The following is a 7,924-nucleotide window of genomic DNA, read 5'->3' as shown; positions in this document are numbered from 1 at the left end:
GTTTAACTCTGGAATAAATTGCCTCGGGAGGTTGTGGAATCTCCATCTCTGGAGATATTTAAGAGTAGGTTAGATAAATGTCTATCAGGGATGGTCTAGACAGCATTTGGTCCTGCCATGAGGGCAGGGGACTGGACTCGATGACCTCTCGAGGTTCCTTCCAGTCCTAGAAAGTCTATGAATCTATGGATTTTTTTTTCATTTTTCTACTAAATCCACAGTGATGAGGACTCATCTGAAATCAACACACTATACAGGGAAAATGCCCATCCTAGTTCCAGCTATCTGCTTGACATACTGGCTGCATGGGCAACAAAAAGACAGTGTTTTGGTTTATTTTCTCATGTAACGCTGGACTCACAAGGGCTAGAAATACTATCTCTCACAACCCACTCCAAAACAGAAGATGATATCCTATACAACACAGTTTAATCTATAGAAGGAATGGTATTTTGGGAGTATTACCAGTTTAAAGAAAAAGGGCTCCTACCAAGTAGAAGTAGTGTTCAAAGTAACAATACAGTATATTCTATAAAATATAGAAAATTCTATTGCTGCTTTTACAGATCCAGACTAACACGGCTACCCCTCTGATACTTCTATAAAAAGATCTTTGTTTCTGCATGCTAAGTTGTAAGTAAAGCAGCTCCACACATGCATGAACAAAGAAGTCAGTTTCATTCTGGCTGGGAAATTACCTTTGAAGAGTGAAGATTTTTATTCAGTCAAATAGTGGCTGTCTAAGGGTTAGCAATTGATATGGAGAAAATTCCACATCTAGACCACTGCTTCATGATTTGAGCCAGGTGAGTAATTATAATTTATGAGTGACCCAGAGACCTCTTGGTCCCAAGTGGCAGAGGGCACTGGGGGTTCAGGGATCCTCTGTTTCAGATATATGTATATTAGTTGACCAAAGGGTGGCATGCGAGGTCTTTACTGAAAGCCAGTTGCCCCAGTCATCAAATCATTGCAAAATGTAAGAATATTTTAGGAATTATTTCTTTTTAGTAAAAATTATGATCTTAAGGTATTGGAGGAGGTGACATATCTCGGACAGGTTACTTTCTGGCAGAAGGCAACAGATGCTTATCTCCTTGCCTAGTCATGTGCTCCTAATCAAGAGACTGCATAATTGATGAGAGGGAAGTCATAGAAAGCAACAAAGTCATGTCCTGTTTAAGAACAAAGGGCTGTCTCAATATTGCCAAGGTACTGAGATACACTCTGGATATTTTATTGAGGACATGAGAACATCAGAGCAGCCATACTGGATCAGAGCAAGTGTGCATCTAGCCCAGTATCCTGTCTTTTGACATTGACCAATGCCAGGTGCCAGAGAGGGAATGAACAGAACAGGTAATCATCAAGTGATCCACCCACCCCTGTCGCCCATTCCCAGCTTCTGGAAAACCGAGGCTAGGAACACAATCCCTGCCCATCCTGGCTAACAGCCATTGATGGACCTCTCCTCCATGAATTTATCTAGTGCTTTTTTGAACCTGGGTAGTGTCTTAGCCTCTGGCAACATCCTTTGGCAAAGAAGAGGCGAGCTGACAAAGCAAGGTGTCTCATGAATGGAAGATCACAGACAAGCCTGGCTATAAAATGCTGGAAGGACATTGGTGAGCATTGCTCTAACATATATGATAGTATCTAGTTAAGTCTAGGTTTTAGACCAAGTTATTTTATATGTAATTGCTTTTTCAAGACACTTCCCACTGGGCTATCATTTTCATCTCTACACTGTTGTAGAATGTACTTTTGCTTGATTTCACTATAAACACATCTGTGTGTCACGCAGAGTGGTGATCTGAGGTGAAACTTGTGAACTGGGGTGTACTGGTTCTTTAGAAGCTGCACATCTCTGAATACTGAGAATGTCCAGTGGAATGGGAACTGGACACTTGAGATTGATGCTTGGAAGGAAGAGGGGCTGGAGTGGGTCTATTACTAATCTGTAAAAAGAGAGTTGGACCTGAACAGTCCTAGAGGGGAGTGCTTGTGTTGCCCCTGGCTGGAGGAGATGGGGAGCTGACCCCTGGCAGAGACAAAGACGGCTTCCTCGTGCTAATCGTAGGTGGTAATTAAGTTCCTCACAACCCTGAGTATGCACAGACATCACAACATTATGGCTATACCTACACTTACAGCAGCATGTAGTGTACAGTGCTACACACCACAGTGAAAGGCTCTGGCAGCAGGGAATTTGTTGGAGCCTTTCCCCACTGCCAGAGGCTTTTGCTGCAGTGGGAAAAGACGCTGCAGCAGGACACTACACTTCTAAAAACAGCAGTGTAGACGTGGGAGGCACTGCTGGTCCATATAGAGAGCTATCCAGGGTATACAGTCCCAGGGTTCAGGCACATAGGGCACTTTGTCTAAGCTGAGTCTCACTGTCTGCCTATGCTGCAAATCTCTACCCGTGCTAGCAGGGTGTGCAGTGTCTGTACTCTACATGCTCCCATAAGATTGTGCAGATTGTGAAGAACTTCAAAAAGATCTCACAAAACTAAGTGATTGGACAACAAAATGGCAAATGAAATTTAATGTGGATAAATGTAAAGTAATGCACATTGGAAAAAATAACCCCAACTATACATACAATATGATGGGGGCTAATTTAGCTACAACGAGTCAGGAAAAAGATCTTGGCGTCATCGTGGATAGTTCTCTGAAGATGTCCACGCAGTGCGCAGAGGTGGTCAAGAAAGCAAACAGGATGTTAGGAATCATTAAAAAGGGGATAGAGAATAAGACTGAGAATATATTATTGCCCTTATATAAATCCATGGTACGCCCACATCTCGAATACTGTGTACAGATGTGGTCTCCTCACCTCAAAAAAGATATTCTAGCACTAGAAAAGGTTCAGAAAAGGGCAACTAAAATGATTAGGGGTTTGGAGAGGGTCCCATATGAGGAAAGATTAAAGAGGCTAGGCCTCTTCAGCTTGGAAAAGAGGAGACTAAGGGAGGATATGATAGAGGTATATAAAATCATGAGTGATGTGGAGAAAGTGGATAAGGAAAAGTTATTTACTTATTCCCATAATACAAGAACTAGGGGTCACCAAATGAAATTAATAGGTAGCAGGTTTAAAACAAATAAAAGGAAGTTCTTCTTCACACAGCGCACAGTCAACTTGTGGAACTCCTTACCTGAGGAGGTTGTGAAGGCTGGGACTATAACAATGTTTAAAAGGGAACTGGATAAATTCATGGTGGCTAAGTCCATAAATGGCTATTAGCCAGGAAGGGTAAAGAATGGTGTCCCTAGCCTCTGTTCATCAGAGGATGGAGATGGATGGCAGGAGAGAGATCACTTGATCATTGCCTGTTAGCTTCACTCCCTCTGGGGCACCTGGCATTGGCCACTGTCGGTAGACAGATACTGGGCTAGATGGACCTTTGGTCTGACCTGGTACAGCCGTTCTTATTAAGAGTAGATGTCATCTATGTCGTGTTTTTCTTCATTTTCTTAGTATCTTTCAGTCCTTAGTTGGTCTTTTTGAGATTGGCAGTGGTCTCTATCCATACCCAGAGCATTTGCAAATATGTCTCTCTTCCCCATACAACTTATACAATAATGAGTGCACTTCAAGTATATCAAAATCATACCATTTACTGAGAATAGTATTTTGTAACATCACAGATTAATAGAATGATGAACAAAAAAGTACACAATATAGCTTGCAAGTGAAGCCTTTTTCTCCAACTTTATGAATAGTAAAACTTTGACAGAAGGTTATGTTAATTATATATAAATTGCTCTAAGCTGTGGAGGATAGGCAGGTTATGTGAGTAACCACCTGGTTGTATGGAAAATCTATTAATAATTAGAGCTATTGAGAAATCATAGCTAAAATAATCCTTTTGCAGTTATACCACTATTTAAATTAGTTAAGGAATGCTAGCATCCCTCAGTTATCAGCAAAAATGTATGAAAAACAGCATGTGTGTGTGTGTGAAAGAGCCATCTCCAGTTACCGTGTTCTGTAGTAATATTTTTATGTAAATATAATTTCCATATGCCATACCTATTTAAATTCAGCAATTCATTTAAAAATTAAATGACGATAGTCAATCTTTATTTCCATCATATTTCAGGTAGAATTTAATACCGTATATTCACAAAATATGAATGGTGAAGAGTATGTGCCAGGAAAAAAAAATCAATGTATTTTTCACTGATGGAATATCAAAGGATAGTATGAAGTCTTTAAATATATTACCCTCATAATCATAAATCTCTTGCAACAGAAGGTCACTGTGCATCAAATAATCACACTTAATCAAGTAGCAAGACCCAAAAGGTGTACGTTAGATAAAGCGATTTTGTTCACATACTTAAAAGGTAGAAGAAGATGCACAGAAAGAGACATTAATAGGAGATGCATAATCTTGTGTGCTATATTCTATGATGCATAAATTACCAATCAGTTATCTGCTGGTAATGCATGTTTTATTGCTTAAATTTAACAAACCAACATATAGAATTGCCTGCTTTGAAATACACTTCTAACACAACCAATTATTTATTACTTAAAGCAACCCCCACCACACTAATCACCAATAAAATGGAAAAGTATATATGTCAACCACCTGTATGCATGGGAGCTAAAAATATTGGGAGTATAATTTCTGCGTAACCAAATTGTAAAATCCAACCTGACTAATACAAATGCACTTGTGTTGTATTAGAATAGGCTTTGGCAGACCCTGCTTAGCTCAACTATTGCTTGAATTTTACATCACCCCACAACAGGAATTTGGATCAAAATTAAAACAAAAGGTTTAGTAGCAACCCATGGGGCATATTAGGTATGAAAGGAAACTCACTTTGAAAAAAAAAAGCTGATATCTTCATGTGTAACCTCAATAGCCAACATTTGACTGAATAAGAACATTCACTTTTCAAAGATAATTATCCAGCAGGAACGAAACTGACTTCCTAGTCAAATGCAAGTATGGAGCTACTTCAAAAAACAAAACTCATCCTTTCATAATAGATGCTATATTGTTACTTTTGAACATGACTTCTGCACAGTAGTGACTCCTTTTCTTTAAGCTGTTAATACTCCACAAAGGCCAAGACAAAAGCTTTCAGTTAACAAATTGCGTTAACAAATAAAACGAAGAAGAGTTCACAAGTTACATACCTGCTCTTTTAGTACAATAATTCCATGGCATGACAAAGTCATATTTCAGCATTACACTAGGATTTGTGATTTCTTTTACTAGTTCCTGACATCGTGGCTCAAAAGGTTCATTTTGATTAAGTATTAGTCAGAGGATATAGTTCTATCATATAAAGTATGCTATTGAAAAAGTACTTGGATATCTTGCTAACAATAACTGGTGGAGACTGAGTCACATTTGCACATCTATAGAGAAAAAGATGCAGAAACATTCCAATAGGAATCTTCCCTCAGTGATGTACTGATCGATCTAGTTGAGTTTAGTAATAAGTCGGCATCATTCTCAAAAAAGACAATTATTCATTACAAAAAGTTACCTATGCTGATAGCCAGCATAATGGTCAATGGACTTAACACTAAAGCTGCTTAAATATTTTTTTTTTTTAAAAGAACAGATGTGTAAATCAGAGGACTGAGATAAGTTTATTACAAATCACTGGATCCTACTATTCATGACTATCTCAGTAGACACTGACTATTGACTATGGACAAAGTAATAAATATCATGAAGGATTATTTGTCTTAAAACTGGTGGCAGACATGCATTATTGTTTTATTCACTATTCTATTTAAAATGTTAGTCTTCTAGCTAAAGAGCAGAAAAAAACAAAATAGCAAGCAACTATGGCATACATTAAAAAATGAGTATCTACAAATTATTCATTCAAATTATTTGTCAAATGCTTACAAATAAACATAATCAGAAAAAAATGAGACTAGTTGATAAATGATTTGCTAACCCTGAAAAGAAGCTAATTCACGAAAAAAAAAATAGATATATAGTAACAGAGGTTCAGTAAGTTTTATCGGAAGCCTTGGTGAAAAAACAAGAGAGAGACTCCATGCCTGAACTGTTTACACTGGGAGGAATTCTTGGCTTCACTGAAGTCAATGGAAGTTTTTTCCCCCTTGCATATAACCAGGAACCAGCAATGTGGATTTATAAAAATGTTTAAAAAAAATAAAAATATGCCGATGGCTTAACAGTGTAAAAACCTCAACCAGTTTGGAGAGTGAATGAAGTCAAAGTGTGAGAATAAAGTGGCATGCTGCAAATTCAGGAAGGAGAGAATACAATCACTGCATTGTTCATAAATATCTCTTGCCATTGCAGTCTATTTTGAAAATCGTCAACCAGGGTGACTTTCTTCTCTCTCAGACAAAGGGAAGTGCACTGAAAATATGTTGGGACCAAAAACATTAAGGAAGAATAGGCAAGCCTGGGGAAAATATATCTAGACCTTTCCAAACCATATCTGCAGAAGGATGTAGGTGTTCATTCTAGAGATGTCTTATGCTAGGGAGAAGGTATACATATATGAAAAAAAGATGGGATTTACAAAAATTATTAGCGTTGGCCTAATTCTTCTTCCATTAAAATTGATAAAACCTGAGTTACACCTGTACTGATCAGTTTTGAAAAGTTACACCCACAACGAACAAGAACTACAAATTAATCATGAGTGGCAAGACACTAATTATTATTATAGATTACTTTTTCAGAATTCGACAGCACAATCCAAAATGTCTGCCCCATGAAGCTACTCAGACATACACACTCCTCCTACTGTTTCAAGCCAGAGACCTTGAGCGTCAAAATACTGTAGAAACATAGTCCAATATTTTAAAAGGTGGGTAGGTCTAAAGTCTGAATCCATATTTAGGCCAGATTTTCAAAGGTGCTGAACACCTGCAGCTCCCCCTATAGGGGATATGAGCTGTAGGTTCTCAGAACTTTGTGAGGAGGAGGGAGAGAAATCAGCCTACTTATTTAGGTAACTAACTTCAAGTGCACACATTTGAAGATTCTGGCCAATCTGCATGTTTTGACCTAAAACCTTTAAGTTCTCTCTCAATTAAAACAGTATAATATAAACTGCCCAGAACTAATCTTGCATTTATGCTCTACCTTTGAAAATGTTAAATTCTGGTGCAAAGAGGTCAAACTCATTTTCAGTCTAATACACAAAAAGTTGATTTTTAGCTACAAACTAGTGCATCATTTCCACTAACCTTCAGAATCAAGGAGTTTCTCAATACCCAAGTGCCGTTTCGCAGTGTTGAAGGCATGGTCTAACCGTTGTACAGCTGACTGTTGGCAAGCCACACTGTTCCAATCAAACAGATCTGGTCTAAGAAGGGGGGGAGGAAAACAAAATCATCAGTTTCTATTTCCCTTTGACATTCAATTTAATTCTAGATTTTGATTGGTATCTGACAACTGCATATCACAAATTTTATATAAAAATACATACATCATTGTATTCTGCTGAGATTTAAGTTCAATCAAACAAGTCAGCTGATATCAGTGAAGCAGTAGAGTAAAATTTAAGTGTTTCATAGAGAGGTAGAACCACTAAGATTGTATATCTAAACTGTAATTCAATCTATGGCCTTGTATCATCACTTGTAGTATTTGCAATATAAATATTTTTAATACTTTGCTAGCCTTGATATTTCAAGTAAGAGGTATCCATGGAGATCTGAATTTGTTATCAGGCACACTGGAAAAGAAAGTGTTACCTGGTATACGGAAGTTTAATCACTGTGCATATGATATGGAGAAAAAAAAAATAATTACATTTTTTATGACCTGGAGATAGAGATTATATATAAAAAAAAAAAAATTCCCCTCTCACCCCTATGGGTGGTATGTGTCTTCCTCAACCTCGGGTCCTCTACCAGAGGCCTGGGAGTTTGAGGGTTCTGCGCAGTATCTTAGCT

At 37.9% G+C, this 7,924-nt stretch overlaps 1 protein-coding gene across 5 annotated transcripts in view; it reads right to left on the bottom strand.

Annotated features, from left to right (window-relative positions):
• Nucleotides 1-7,924, bottom strand: part of LOC116822169 (dystrophin-like) — an 836,401-nt gene that overhangs the window by 200,356 nt on the left and 628,121 nt on the right. For all 5 annotated transcript variants that reach the window (XM_075059855.1, XM_075059861.1, XM_032775843.2 and 2 more), the window contains one exon: nt 7,214-7,332. In XM_075059855.1, the coding sequence (XP_074915956.1) occupies nt 7,214-7,332 (119 nt within the window). The remainder of the gene's footprint in view (nt 1-7,213; nt 7,333-7,924) is intronic.

Source organism: Chelonoidis abingdonii, chromosome 1 (genome assembly GCF_003597395.2).
Source record: "Chelonoidis abingdonii isolate Lonesome George chromosome 1, CheloAbing_2.0, whole genome shotgun sequence".
NCBI lineage: Eukaryota > Metazoa > Chordata > Testudines > Testudinidae > Chelonoidis > Chelonoidis abingdonii.
Note: the sequence above shows the minus strand (reverse complement) of the source record. Positions and strands in the feature narration are given on the sequence as shown.